We start from the raw sequence: 15,084 nt of genomic DNA, 5'->3' as shown, positions 1-15,084 counted from the left end.
AGAAGAAATCTAACATTTCGAGATCAGAAATTTACAACATTTATGAAACACGAATTTTTTCTATCGCTTCGTCGAGGTCAACGATTTGCCTTAATTTAAATACAAACACGTTTTGAAAAGGCGTACGTTTCTTATATTATATAAGGGCATCTTGTACTACTCTCATGTTTAACAATAATCACAATTATATGTTCGTTTACGTTTTCTTACATTATCCTGTGGACAAACATGTCTCGCAATATTGATCTAGCAACTATTATTAAAAGCTCACAGAAAAAATCCGCATTACATTACAGAGTAGATACATTGTACTAATAATCAACTATAACTGACGTAAAATATATAAAAAAAGAAACACACTTAAAAGCTAAACACCCGCTTACCCCCTCGACTCATACAACAACCGTCAAACATTATGAGACGAGTAATATCTGTCCGGCCAGGATACCGCCGCGCCGCGCCTGCTAGAGAGTGTGTCGGACCGCTTTAACCCCACTATGCGCCACAACACAACGATAACTCGACACTAAATAAATATGCATACTCTTTACATTATTCGCACTTGCCGCCTTTAATATATAAAAAAAAAACAAATAATATTACAATCACGCAAACTATAGTAGTTTGTGTTACAAGGGATCAAAATGATATATTTCCGTCAAGAGCGTACATTGAATCCTGAATGAAGCGATGGAATATAAAGTAGAACCCTGAGCGTAATGAGGGATTCAAGTGTTAACGCCCAAGACGAAATAATTTTGATACCGTGTGACACATACTGCTTTTCACATCAACTATGAGGAAAATAAAAAAAATAATTCAATGAGGAAATTGTCATGTATCAAAACACTATTTAAGCTAAAAAAATTGTATGTAAAAATGAAAAAGAATGTGTCCTAGAACAGAAAAGTACAACTTTGATCCCTCCTAGCAGGGAAGAAAAGTGCCACTTTGATCCCTCCTAGCGGGGAAGAAAAAGCCCTTTTTCGAATAGGTGATGTGAAAAAATTTATTCGATCACATAATTTTAAAACACTAATATGAATCTCACTTTAGGTTGCTTTTTATTGAATAAAAGCCTTGCAAATTATTGCTTTAATATATTCAACGGCAGTATGTGAATACCCAGGTTTATTAAGTAAGTATTAGTTTACACGCTAAAGGAAGTTGCACTACACAAATAATAACACATACTTATAACCTATTATATTAGGTACCTACTTCTCGCTGTTTGGTAACGGATGATCCAAGGGCCCGTCGCGCTCTCGAGCAGACGCCATCGCTACAAATTAACAACTTGTCTACGCAATCACACAGGTCTAATAATATTATGTTTTTCCTCTTTATCACAGAAAACCATTTATATACAATTTTGTCGTACTAAAATGTCGTAACCTACAGCATGAGTCGCGAGAAATGCTTTTAATTTAATCGTCCACCGACATGAGATATTGTGGGATGCTATGTATGTATAATTTTAATTATACTAGTTCCATAATAATGTTAATATATTACTGTATGTGTACGACATTTTTATTGCTTTACGAAATATTACTGTTTAGTGTTGAAGTCGTATAAGTAATGATTTGAGGAGCTACAGCGCCCACGCGTTAGTGCCAAGATAATGGAGTATTTTTAACAAGGGAAGGGGTTCTTGGAGCTAACGCGTGAAGTGACATGAGTTGATATCTTATCACAATTAGTGCTATATGAACACAGGTGAAAGCTTCTCTTTTGTCAGTATTTTGTCGAGGTCACTTGTATACGCATTACTGAACATCGCGGAACTTTAATTAGGTACAATAAAGTAGGATTTAAGCATATGGTTATCACTTGTGTGACTCGACAAAAGACTTAAACCGTATTATACAGGGGGAGGTTACATTACACGCTCGAACCATTGCTGACAGATAAAGAAAAATTGTATGGTGTTGAATGAATATTGATGAGTTATTATTCCGTTCATACGCTTATGTTATTACTGTTAATAACTCTCTCCAATTTATAGGCAAGACGTTAGAGCGTCTGCATCGTAGGGGAATGATTCATATGAAACATTTATATGATTGATGTCATATTTGTAATATTATCAGCAAATTTTGGATTTTTATATATCACACAGTTAAAATATCACTTAGTATGGGAGTTTGCTCAATTATTATCAATCCAAGAGCTTGAAATATTTAAGTAGATATTTTAATTCTCCCACGACTCCAATTTGTGTAACAAAGTACCCACATAATTATCTACTATATGTCTAGTTTCAAACTTATTATTCTCACAGTGGTTGTATTAAATCTTCGTTGTGTTTTTTAAATCTGTCATTTAGCGCGAAGGGAAATAATTTCCCAGCTGGGCACGTTTATGACCACGTCATTGTCGCCGTTGCGTTGATGACGATGCTTGAAGCTTACTACCGTACGGTTATCACCCCTCCGGGCTACTTGCTACTAAAATAATTTTCATCACACTTGTTAGTAAACGGTGTTATTGTATGCCAGTATAGCATACTGAGATAGAATTAGCTATATTATGGCCACGGGCGTAATAGATTTTTCTAAATTTATTTATGCCCATGGGCATATTGGGCATAATGTTTTTTTATATCATCTACTCAATTTCTACGCAAGGAGGTATAAATGAGTTGTACTTTTTGAAATTATATATTTACCTACCTACTTTTTTCCTTTTAGATTAATTATTTTAGTATTTAAAAAATATTTAATTTGATTTATTTAATAGCCGTTTGGAATATTTTTACACAATTTTAAATCGTGGCTGAATGCCGGATGGATCTGTGCCTTCGATGCCTAACCTGTCAAAAATGTTTGAAATGTTACCGTATTTAAGAATTAATTCGCTTAACATTTAGTTTTTTCCTCACAAGTGTGATGAAAAACATTACTTGTTCGTAAACTCTTATTTACCGCTCATAATACACAATGTAAGTATTGTACCTATTTATATCTAAATGCTATACTAGCAATGTTACTATTTACTCTGTAATTTATAGGTACTTTTGACATTCCTAAGAAAAGAAGATTTCTTTCATTATAACGACCCACTGTAACGCACTAGAACAAGCCGGTAGGTATATTATATTAAACTGATGCTAGTCACTTAGTTTTATGGCCTGTTTTCACATTGACTAGTATTAAGTGCTAGTTCATATATTTGCTACTAAGTGCAAGTAGCAAATGTATGACCTCGCACTAAACACTAACCAAAGTGTAAACAAGCCTTTATCCATAATTTTATTAATTATTATCTCAATTATCTGTCATCAATGGCAGGGGCGTACTTAGCTTCCAAATATATTCTATGATTAATATTAGTCGTGTTATATGCGACGATAAGGCAATAGCATAATATTATACGGAACGCGTACTTTCTATGTTTATTGCTTATGACATGTTCTTTCGAGGTGAAAGGATCGGCTTGGAGGTATTTAATTCTCACTAATAAATATCTCACACAGACTTTTGCCATTATTTGTCCGCTCTTGTATGGCGTACGATTATTACAAACATTTGAGATGTTTACTTATTAAAAATCTTAACTAATTAAATTATTTGCTAGCCAATAGACTAATTATACACTCAATGAGTCTGCACTTTTTGCAAGAAAGAATAACAATTTAGATGAACAGCCACTAGTAACTAACAATGCCTACACGGCGTACACTAGGTGTCACTTAAACATCTGCGAATCGTCGGTAGATAGTAATTATATTCTCACTTTTATTTCGCTTTATCCGCGATCACGTTGTTTTATAATAGTTGTACAATGAGGAAATGGCATTAATGTTTTATAAAATGTTTGTATTCAATAGTCCGAACTCTTTATATTTCTTTAAAGCCATTTTATACTATTATGCATTAGATATTAACTGTCAACTTTACTGCACTTGCCGGTTTGCTCATTGTCCGATTGTTGTTCAGGGTATTACATTTCGTAGTCGCCATGCTCCACACGGAGGGCTCAGGCTTCAGGAGGATAACAATTAATGGATATTATTATTAAGACAGCGTAAGGTATAAAATTTTTATTATTAAACGTTTATCCCCTGGACTCTTCCTACACTTAGGTGGAATAAAAACCTTAAATGCTAAAGTAATTTAAAATCCTAGTAAAAACAGTCAAGCCGGTCTCGCACCAAGACGTCACGCACGGGTCTCAACAACCGGCAGAATTGGCTAAACGATTGTAAATACTCATTCATTTAAATTGTAGATCATTAACGAATAATTACAACATGCAATAAAGTTATTAGTTTACAATTAAATAGTTCTATATCGTAAATTATTAGTGAGCCAATCTGACCCTGATTGTAAAGAAATGGTGACGCAGGTTTCCTTCAGTAGTTTTAATTAGCAGCGTGTTATCGTTGCTAATTAAAATACGCCACACCTGATCTCGATCAAGGAACTTTATATTATGCGAACCGTTTTTAAACTGACAAACATAAGGTTGTATTTAATTGTCCTTAGATAACTAGGCGTCACTGTATTAAATGTAATATGGAAGTATCAATTTAAAATTCCAGAATCGAGAAGCAAACGTGCGACCCTCGAGTTAAGTATTCTAGTGGCGTTCATTTTCAGCATTTGGTTGGTGTGTAATGTTCGAGTGTGCGAGGTTGGAATGTAGTGGACCGGCGGGCGCGCCGCGCCGCTCGCAGCTTGCGGGGCGTCCGCGACTATGGCGACGGCTCGATGCTTACAACGGTTACGAATCTCCTAGTGTGTGATGATTTAAACAATCTCAACACTGAATATAATTAACTTCACAACATTACATATAATATAAATAATCATTCAGAGTAATCTTGTTTAAATGATAACAGTACATAATTTTTATAATTTTACCCAATTTAATTTAAAAATGACATCTTTAATGAAATACAATACATATACAATTCATATTTTAGCTTTAATTGTATTTATTAAATTTAAATAACGTATAAAGCACTTGGGGGAGGACAGCAAATTCAATAAAAAATGTTATTATTAGGTATAATATTAACTAAGTAAAAATTATTTGCTATGTAAATATTTTATACAATACTAGTATTAATTTGTCTGACGATGAATTGCTAGTGTTTCCCAACGACTAAGTTGTAGATGTAGACGCGCGGCGCGGAAGGCGCACGGCGCCGGCGCCGAGTGCCTGGCGCGCCGCCGCGCGAGGCGATATAACGTGGACTTTATCGAGTGCAAATTTAATGATATAGAAAGTTACTTTTACAATACAGACTAATAATTTCATTTATGTAAAAATCCTAGCGCAAACGAGCTGTCTGGCACTGTTTCATACTTCGATTACCTTAATCGTAATATAAATTAAAGAGTAAAATTTTAGCGAATTAAAAATTAAATTTTCCAAAACTTTGTAAATACTAGAATTTGGATATAGCTCATGGAGGCCCGCCGGGAGGGGGCGCAGCGGAGGTCCGCCGTGTCCAGGAGGGACGTCCAAAATCCTGAGCAACGTAAGTCGTCTATATACACACGGTCGCCGAGTAAAAAACGAGATCGTTCGAGGCGTGTTGTCGCGGGTCGGGCCAGGCGCGACGCTTCAGAAGGTGTGCGCGTGAGTCGCGGGGACCGCGGCGGCGCGCACGTCTCTCTGGGAGCGCGCGCGTCGGCGCCGCTAGCACCAGTCGTCCTCGTCGGAGTCGGAGTGGCGCGCGCGCGGCTTGTACCCGTTGGGCAGTCGCGAAGGCGGCGCGGGCGAGGGAAGCGCGCGCGTGCCGCCGCCGCCGCGACCTAGCGCCAGCGCGGCCTCGTACGACAGCGGCGCTACTGGCTCGTACGACCGCCCTCCCCGCTCGCTCTCGTAGCCCCGCCCGCGTCTGTTGCAAATACTATGTGAACAAACGTACAACTTGTAATTCAACATACTCACGTCTTCTTTCTTTTTTTGTACGATCTCGGTTTTGAGGCTTTAAAACCCCACGACTGGAATAAGAGGCCGATTCTAAATTTTTAAATCTCAACTACTTACGACTTTGACATGACTTGCAATGCATCTCGTTACGACTCGCAGTGCATTTCGTGCGCACCAATAAGCGCGAGCCTATCAAATACATATAGGTACTATAAAATTTTAACACCTCTCTAGATAGGTATGTCAAATTAAAATGCTTGCTGGTGGGCCCAAAAAACAGAAGACGCAAGATATAGGCATCATGCACTTGGGTGTGATGAGATTGGTGAGAACTAGTAATAACTTTTTTTCTACCCTCGGTTTATTTAGATATATACCTTTTTCTTCATTGACTCGATCCATTTGCATTATTAGATAATTTTAGAATTGTACCTTACCTATCTCTAGATCTATAGTCTCGGTGTATCAGTCTTTCTACTTCTCGGCCATACTCGTACTCATCGTGCAAAGGCTCCACCGGGTCCCGCACCGTTTGCCTCAATGATAACTGAAACAAACCAACCAAATTAATGTCGATGAAATTCGTAGTTTCCCGTTTTGTACGTTTACATGTAGTTTTCAACTCTGACAGTGAAACACGCTCTTGCGTGCATACAATTAGGTAAGTCAAGTACGAGTATATATGTACTTACATGAGAGGGGCTGTGGGTGATTCGAGTGAACGGTGGCTGCTGCTTGACCTGCAGCGTGGACGGCTTGGTAGGCGTGGGCGGGAGCTGCCGACCGCGGCCACGCCGCGCTCCGTCCCTCTCCCACGACCGGTCCCGCCAAGCTCGCCACTCGCGGTCCCTCTCCCGCTCTCTTTCACCTATTGGAGCCCAAACTGTTCTTTGAATAATTTGGACGTTCTACTTAAGGCCCATTTTCATTGTTCAATAGGGCCCGGATCCTGCATGCGAAAACAGCGTTCTTTTCTGTTTGCGCTTTATAGACAAATGAGTACATATAAGGTCCCCGAATGCCCTATACGGACCCATCGACTAATGCAAATGCGCCTTATATACTCGCAACGCAACGAACATCAAAATACATCAACGTTTCGCCGAAATAAACAAGAAAAACCAGGGTCGTAATGAAAATATACAGTCTGGACAATAAACAGATGTGCAAACAATTTTCCTAGAAATATCACGTATCACGTCATCTAAACACACGGCTCTGTCACTCGTCTTCATGCGTGCGAAACCAAAATATTGACACTGGAAATCTAATTTGGTTTAGACACAATGCTGATCTTAGCAAAGGGTCTTAGAGGTTTAGTTTAATTCAATATAGACTGTATATATTTCAATAAATATTTTTAATTCAGACCCTTTGCTTTACAAATTTTTGGCAAGATATGCTCGACAGGCATTTAAAATAATTCAGTTTGATGATATAGACAAACGTAAGTGACTTAATGCAGAAATCGTCCGGGACAGTAAAGGAATGTGTGTAGGTAAAACTTTGTGTTAAAGCTTGAGTTGGCTTGCGTGACTTTTGATAAGAATAAAGTCGTAATATGCAAGGAAAGAAACTGAAATATTGGTGTATCGCTTGTGCGTTGAAATCAGTTTTGTGTGTTTTAGCTGTTACCACAAAAACCTATGTAGTTAAATGTTACTAGAGGAACGGACATTTGAAGGTGTGTTATCATGTTCGAGTTTGGATTAATGGACAGTGTGTAGGTATGTATGAGTGTGTGTAGTGTGTGTGGCGAGTGGATCTCACCGTAGGTGTGGTGTGGCGGGCTGGGCGACCGCGAGGGCTGGCTCAGGCTGGTCGTTGGGTGCGGCGCTCTCCACTCCTTCCCTGCTGTCAGGAATACCTTCATGTACCTTCCACCACGGTTTACCCTATGCCCGTCGGACTACCGACCTCATTTCCTTGCTCACAAAGGTGACTCTAAAAGTTTTGGGGTGTCTGTTCAAGGTGGTACCAAATGTACGGGTAGTGATGGACACGGATTTGGATCTGGGATATTTCTGGGGCTTTTTAGCACAACCGTCACTAAATCGCATAATGCTCAAATCGGTTCCACTTTCGTTAGCAACACTATTGTAATCACTAAGCGACCAAGTGAAGAAGAGCCCTTTAAGCGTTTGCATGCTGCATGGTTCAGGTAAACTGGCCAAGTGCATGCGCTTTAGGCACCAGAAGTTTTAGTGTAGTTATAAAAAGCAAGTAAATTTGTGCAAACAAGGGTGGGTAAGAGTTAGTTCTGTAAGTCGGCGCCATATCATGCAGCAGGCAAAACAATAAGAAGAATCTGCTTAGAAAATTGTTGTTACAAGCATTTTATTAATAGTTGTATAAAGTCAGCCGCTTTTGCATCTGCTGGCGGCGGTGCCGACCCTATGCGAAGTGAACTTAAATCTAGAAATGTCAAGTATTTCCTGATAAAAAAAACATACGATAGGAATAGCTAACAATCAAGTTATGAGCATGTATGGATGAGCTTTTATTTGATCATATCTAATTTGAACTATTAGTCGGTATATATGTAGATTACAAAACTAGCTTTGTGATGATATTAAGTATGGTATGGCTAAAATTTACAGACTATGTATCTATTCAACATATTTATTTTAGCATGACCGGTTCGGCCATAAAATGTCTTATAACTACAGCTACAAAACATGTCTACATCTACTTTAAGCTAGACTTCCCATCTTCTCACAAAACTTTCAGAGTACCTTCATGAGAAGAAAAATGTTTGCAAAACTGTTTAAATTCATTAATTGAAGCTAAGAAAAGGTTAAATATGTCATCGTTACTATTTATTAAATGAAAATAATATACTACGGGAATAAAATAATATAACAATTGAGGCAACCAGCTCAATAAAAAGCTAAAAGACTAGAAAATTTCTGGATAATATCACAATTTCCAATTTGCTAGCATGAAGCCACTGTCCACGTTTAAAAAAAGGGAGTGATGCATGCGCTGTTCGAGCACAGCTTCTGCACTTTCGCTAAAATGGCGATCGGTAAATTTGCTGATATCTATGTTGATCTAGTAGGTATTAGGTGTGTGGTAGGACGTCTGTAAGATTACCAGCAAATCCACATATTGGAAGCTAAATCGGGTACCTCAAACGTGTAGCATTGTTAGCTTGTAGGGAAAAGTGCGTACCATGTGGATGGTAGTGATGTGGCGGACGATGTGAGCGGCCGTGCCGCTGATGTTCGTGCTTCACTATCTCGACAACGTTGCTGACCGTGTCCGAGAACCCGATGTCGTGGTGGTAGCCCCCGTAGTGGCCACGCCGCCTCGGACTGGGCGTCCGTCTGAAAACACGCTTCATTAGCTCTGGCTTTAACCCGTTTCCCCTCATGCGACATCCCATGCAGTTACATGTCACGTACAATTACACGAAACAGCATTTCCTTCAGAATAACAAACGGGTTAGTTCAGAAACTTGTTAGTGGACGTTATTATTACGTGCAACGCTAACATACCGTTTTTCACAACGATTACTTTGAGATCAATTTCTTCTTCGATGACACTACAAAATAAAATGAAAACAGAAATAACTCAAAATAAACGGTAACACAATGATGTGAATTATTTATGTAGTATCTCACCTCAAACTGGAAGACCTGCCGTGGTGACCGTTTTGGTAGGTGTGCGGCGCCGTTAGTCGCGCCTCGTCCAGAGACTCTATAGAGGCGTGATGTGAAGCTACGTCTTGCAACTCCAACACCTATAAAATCACTTTAGGTCATAACACAGTCTAAAAGTCAATCAAAAATAATTATTATATGGTTTACAACTTCACCTCTTCGTGACATATCTAAGCATACCTATAACTGTCCCATATTTACAAAATTTGTACATTCAAGTAAATCATGCATTGAGTAGATCAGTGAAAAATATTTGCGTCATGCTACAAATCGTGCAGTAAGGTGCTGTTCGTTAATAACACACTTTACTTACCAAATATAAAGTTTCAACTAATACATATCATCATGCGATGCATGCTTTTATATAGATCCAGTACTCATGCGATATACGTAAATATTATGTTGTGGTGTAATGTTACATATTACGATTGTAATGTTTGTATATATGTATCGGTAGTGAAAAATCTATGTCTAATTATAACATGTGTTATCAACGTCTAATCCATAAAAAAATTACTCGCTTCATATATGTAGTTACAAACGAGACATTCACTATTAGAATATCGAGATATTATCACGAATAATTCAATACACTACATTTTTACTGATTAGTAAAACAATCCTATATTACTGAAAATGTTTACCTAATTATAAAAACCATCTGTAAACTTTGAAACGTTAACCATTATCCTTTTAGTAAGTACAACATATACAAGTCAATAAACATATAGTGGGCCTAAGCCCCTAAATTATCCTTTACCACAAATTCAAATACCTAAAAAACAACAAATATTTCATTAATTTTCTAATGATCAACAACAAACATAGGGACCAACATACGGCTTAGCTGTCCTTTACATTGACAAACCACTGTTCTAACTTTAAAATAAAATTACAACATATATACTATCTATGACAGATGGTGATGCATCGACATGTTTATTTAGCATAAATAATTCTGATACGATACGTTTGTGGACAACATTCTAATTAATAGTTTTGATATTTCTCAGTTCTCATGTGCAATTCCCCTTGAACGAGATGAGAAATAATTTTGGTGTAAACATCAATTTGCACTTGACAATAGCTAATTATATGATATCATAGGGCTTTACAACAAAAATATAACTTAACGTTGGACCCGTTTTAAAACGGAATTCACCTTTTTATTGTTCCTGTAACAAAAGATAAAGCCATGTAAATTTACGTTGGTATGTCATCTTCTTACACAACAAGCAAAACGTTAGAAAAGCATTAGCCCGACTGCGGTGCCTTCATACAAAAAATCTCCTCCTCTTTCAATATCGGTTAAAAAAGTAGCCTGTCACTAAAAGCTACTTGATTGACACCCCACCAAAATTGGTCGAGTACCATAGAAGCCACATAAATAAATACTCGTACTTAGTAGTTGGGTACAAAACAAAAGTTATTACTTCTACTATTTATCTGACTTGTATCTGGCGCAGTTTTGGTCTGTACAAAAATTGTAAATTTTTGGAGTGCTCCCAACTTTCGGGAAAAAATAAGTCGTACGTATAATAAATAATCCAGTAACTTTGTCGAATTTTGTAACCTGGCTCTTTTGCGTCAAATCCGGTAGTTCTGATTTTTTGCAGACTTGTTTATGATGTTGGCCCAATGAATAATCCAAGTTTGTGACTTCGAGCGCCGAACGCAACTTAGTCAAAAATCGAATAAACCGCATTTTTTTAGATTTAGGCGATTATAACCCTAAAGTACTAGTTTTTGGTAGTAACTTCCTATGGCGTTTTTAAAGTAGACTAAATTTTCGTGGCGGTGATGAATTCCATATAAATTGCTTGCCTAACCCTTATATTACGCCTAAGAACTGATGTAAAATTATAAAATTTTGAAAGGCTTTATCTCGGAAAATATTAGATGTACAGAGACAATTCTAGTGTCTTGTTGTAGAAAATATAGTCTACTTTAAAAACGCCCTAGGAAGTTACAATCAAAAACTAGTACTTCAGAGTTATAATCGCCCTAATCTAAAAGAAAATGCGGTTTATTGGATTTTTGACAAAGTTGCGTTCGGCGCTCGAGGTCACAAACTTGGATTATTCATTGGGCCAACATCATAAACAAGCCTGCAAAAAATCAGAACTATCGGATTTGACGCAAACGCAAAATGTATAATTTTACTGTATTATAATAGAGATATTAGAATAACTGCCCTGTACTCACGTACAGAACTTAATAATTTATTTGCAAGGTTTGAATCTCAGTAACAGTAAATAGTAGCTTTAGATAACGAATACTCACTTGAGTGACTTTCTGGTGTTGCGGCGGGCGAGGTCGGCGAGGGTGTGAGAGTCGTGGTCCTCGGGATGGGCAGCGACCGGCAGGGCGACGGGCGGCTCGTGGCTCAGCGAGCCGGCGCGCGAACCCGGGCCCAGTCCCGCCGCCACGTCCAACAGGCAGTTAAAGAAGGACGCCTTCTGCACCACGCACCCCACTTCACACATCCACCCCACACACGCATATGCGCAAGCTCATGTCACACGCCGCCAACAAACGCAATGGCAACTAACTAAAGCAGTGGTTCCCAACCGGTGGTCCGCGGAACACAGGTTAGTGAGAACCTCAGATGTGGTCTCTAAACCATGACAACTATCTATGCAAGCTATTTGGTTGTTAGTTTTTTTGTTGGGAACCCCGAACTAAAGCCTACATGAGTCTGCGCAATCTCACACCTTATGTCCATGCTGGAGTTCTTTAGTTTGTGTCATAGTGTAAGGTTGTTGAGTGTAAGAATTCCAACGAATGGACGTTGTAAAATGAATGCATACTGCATTGTATATCTGTGGTGTAATGTCAAGATGAATACAGCTGTATAGGTATCTGAGAAAACAACTATAACACGGTATGTTAGTAGGTATTATACGATGTCAGAGTTTCTGTTCAGTGAATACGTTGGATGACTGATTAAGAGTACGATATATATGATAGAGCTGTAAATTACAAAGCTTTAATATATTCATATACATGGTGCTAGTTGAAAAGTTAGTGCGAAAATATTGAAGCCAGATGCAGTTTGGTATGCAGCTAGATTATGACTGCATCGTTTGTTATCAGAAGAAGGATTGAGTATTTCTCTCCAACATGCGCTTATATGAAAATTTCCTTATTTATAATAAAGTATATATCATAACTACTTCCAAAAAGAACACGTATCTCATGATATCGTAAGTGTGAAATCGGAAGGATAGTGCTTAGGATAATATGAGTAAGAACTTTTTCGAAATAGTCTCGATATTAAACTTTCATTCTATTATACATTCTTAGGCAAAAAGAGCGTAGCAGAAAAGCATATTATTTCGTTCATCAGTAATCTTCAGGCTTCTACAATGAATAAATTAATTGAGCCAAAATGTAGATAATCGGATAAAGTAAAATAAAACATTCATTCGGTATTCAAACTACTGGAGGAAGAAACACTTTCAGAATATCAAATGGTTGTCATGCAAATTTTCCTAAAACGGTCAAACAATACATCTGATTTCGCCAATTGACAGTCAACACAATTAGAAGAAGGTGTAGGAGTAGCGAGCGATACAACTTGGTAGAAGACGACACAAATGGGGCACTACGTCGGACATTCAACAGCTACTAGACACTGCCAAACAACTCTCCAACAATGAGACTGTTCTACGTTTATTTTGCAACTATAGGACAGGTCACTATGTCGTGGTTTACGAAGCCCTGACGGACACTTGACAGACAAAAATATGCTTGACGCGCACAAGTTTATTTGAGACAGTACATCAAGTGCGTCACTGGTGCCAAAATCAACTGTATCTATTCTATGCTACTATCATGGTATGATTTCTTTCATGGATTACTATTGCGATGACTTTAGAAGTCATAATTTGCCATTTGGATTTTTTTGTATGATTTTCCAAATACGATGCGAGATAAAATATGATAAAATAAAAATGTCTAGAAAAGTGCAAGAAAAAAGTAGTCAAAGTCTCGTTCCGTAAAATATTAAATACTACCGGCTGATTGGCCGTAGGGCTATTCTCGCCGAATGCCTGAAAAGTAAACCACCGATGTAGTCGACTCATACTCGTACGAGTCGATTCCACTAACGTGACTCTGTATTGTTGTACTCTGCTAGCGCTTGTAATATAAAGAAGCCAATCGAAATTTTCAATCTCATTCTCGATTTAACTCCAATTCCATTTTAGCGTCATTTAACAACAATACATCCACATAAATAACACAATCAACTATACTTAACTAACTATAATGTTAGAAACTTTACACTAATGTGGGGAATTATAAGGGTCCATCAACAAACACTACTTTAACGTGTAGTATTACCTATTCTTTAATATTTACATTTGGCTCAAAGGAACAGAAGATGCTGTACATTAATTACACTTTAGCCACACGTATTTACTCTGGCTTCATTAGAACTACGCACCTACGACATATACCTAACAACAGTTCATTTTTGTTGAAATACCGAACGGAAACATCAGTGCAGTATACAATATTCACACAATAACTTACCGTAACGCCCTGAGGATTCCGGCCAAACCTAGTCGATCTCCAGCTCTCGAGGATGAGGAGGCCCGCGTAGATCTTGCCCACGGTCATTTTCCCTGTATTGAGTACATCGTTTCGAGGCACCAGCAAATCTAACATTTTCTTCGCTTGCAATGGCCATATGTGAGTAATTGTTTCCCTCAGCTCTTCATCCGCTTGGTCCATCTCGTCCGCTAGAACAACACATAGCAACGTGAACAAAAAACTTTCATTTAGTTTATTTTTCATTTTGTGTTCATGTTCATGCACTTTTTGTCCATTTATAAATACCTGATCTCATCTTGATGTTTAAATTTTCCCGTATCAACGCGAAGAGAGTTGTAGTAAAATTAACCTTCCCTTCGTCGTCTAACGGCATATTCATTCTAATTAATTTCTTATAGGCCAACCTATTCGGACACTTGTTGCCAAACCCCAGCGGAGGATCCATATTTTTTAACATATCATACATTTCCGTAAAGTGGATCTTTCCGCTGAAAAAAATAATTACATAAATAAACACAAGTAATATATGGAATTACTGACATATTAGTAGTAAAAACTTACGTGGCATTTGGGTCATATTCGGCCCATATTCTAACAAACTCATCAAGGTGATGTGCGCCGAGGATGGACGAATCCCTCGTTAGGTAATCAAAGTTATCCATAATGACAGCAACGAATAAATTTAACATCTGTGGATATTCGTTTTACATGAATACAATTCTGACTGTATCGCTACTTATTGGGGCTACGTTATAAAATAAATATATTTTAGCTAAAAACAAGTAGTAGGCATGCAATTACAATTAAATGTTCTGCAAGTATACACACGTAATTTGTTTCTTACTGTTTGTCTGTTTGAGGACTACGAGTAATATACTCGTACAATTAAGTCTGAATCGCAAGTTTATCTTAGCTAGCATTAACAAAGTGAGGTAGGTACAAGAAGTTTCGATTTCTTATGAGTGACCAA

At 37.9% G+C, this 15,084-nt stretch overlaps 1 protein-coding gene across 1 annotated transcript in view; it reads right to left on the bottom strand.

Annotated features, from left to right (window-relative positions):
• Nucleotides 1-3,240: 3,240 nt before the first annotated feature.
• LOC134804267 (voltage-dependent calcium channel type A subunit alpha-1) overlaps nt 3,241-15,084 on the bottom strand; it is a 100,259-nt gene continuing 88,415 nt past the window's right edge. Inside the window, 10 exon segments of the mRNA XM_063777240.1 lie at nt 3,241-5,723; nt 5,725-5,866; nt 6,327-6,436; nt 6,582-6,772; nt 7,660-7,740; nt 9,064-9,218; nt 9,516-9,634; nt 14,094-14,302; nt 14,400-14,602; nt 14,676-14,803. Of these exon segments, the coding sequence (XP_063633310.1) occupies nt 5,373-5,723; nt 5,725-5,866; nt 6,327-6,436; nt 6,582-6,772; nt 7,660-7,740; nt 9,064-9,218; nt 9,516-9,634; nt 14,094-14,302; nt 14,400-14,602; nt 14,676-14,803 (1,689 nt within the window). The 3' untranslated portion in view covers nt 3,241-5,372.

Source organism: Cydia splendana, chromosome Z, assembly GCF_910591565.1.
Source record: "Cydia splendana chromosome Z, ilCydSple1.2, whole genome shotgun sequence".
NCBI lineage: Eukaryota > Metazoa > Arthropoda > Insecta > Lepidoptera > Tortricidae > Cydia > Cydia splendana.
The sequence above is the reverse complement of the archived record's forward strand: the minus strand, read 5'-3'. Positions and strand labels throughout refer to the sequence as shown.